Genomic DNA, 587 nt, shown 5'->3' with positions numbered 1-587 from the left:
CTGCCGCACTGCTCCCCGCGGCCCTGTCCTCTCTCCGAGCACGACTACTCCAGGGACACCGAGGTCACCACGCTCAGGGACCACCAGTACTGTCAGCTGCAAAGGATGAGTTCTCAGGGTAAAATCCATCAAATTCTTCATCCAAGCGGTAAGTGTTGGGCTGGGAATCACCAAGTGGCAAAGAGAAAATCCCAAATCGGGCAAATCATCAGGAAAGCCAAGAAAATCCTTCGGAGTTACCGGCTCCAGGCCAAGAAAAGGGTGGATTGTCCTCAGGATCCCTCGGGCATCGGCTCTCCTCGACCTGCCGACCCCACGACGGGAACACGTGGGGTGTTTTATTCTGCAGAGCAACAAGTTGTGTCTCCAGAACCTCCCAGCGAGGGCAGATCCCCAGGGGTGACCCCAGCGGCGTTTTGCCCCCCTGGGGGGTCTTTGTTGGTGGCACCTCCACCTTCAAACGCAGCCGTAGGGACGTCGAGCGGCGCGACACAGCCCGGGGTGCAGAGGGTACAGCTGATCTGGAGCTGCGAGGCCAAGGAGAACGTCAGAAGAGGCGGATTAACGAGTTCAGGAGGCGGATTAAT

The 587-nt window shown here is 58.3% G+C and overlaps 1 protein-coding gene across 1 annotated transcript in view; it reads left to right on the top strand.

Annotated features, from left to right (window-relative positions):
* LOC104528800 (zinc finger protein 90) overlaps window positions 1-328 on the top strand; it is a gene marked incomplete at both ends in the record, with an annotated part of 3,518 nt that extends 3,190 nt beyond the window's left edge. Inside the window, one exon of the mRNA XM_029086189.1 lies at window positions 40-328. Within this exon, the coding sequence (XP_028942022.1) occupies window positions 40-328 (289 nt within the window). The remainder of the gene's footprint in view (window positions 1-39) is intronic.
* Between the last annotated feature and the right edge of the window lie 259 nt (window positions 329-587).

Source organism: Antrostomus carolinensis, unplaced genomic scaffold (assembly GCF_000700745.2).
Source record: "Antrostomus carolinensis isolate BGI_N321 unplaced genomic scaffold, ASM70074v2 scaffold49177, whole genome shotgun sequence".
In the NCBI taxonomy this organism is placed as follows: domain Eukaryota; kingdom Metazoa; phylum Chordata; class Aves; order Caprimulgiformes; family Caprimulgidae; genus Antrostomus; species Antrostomus carolinensis.
This window is presented reverse-complemented; position numbering and strand designations above follow the sequence as displayed.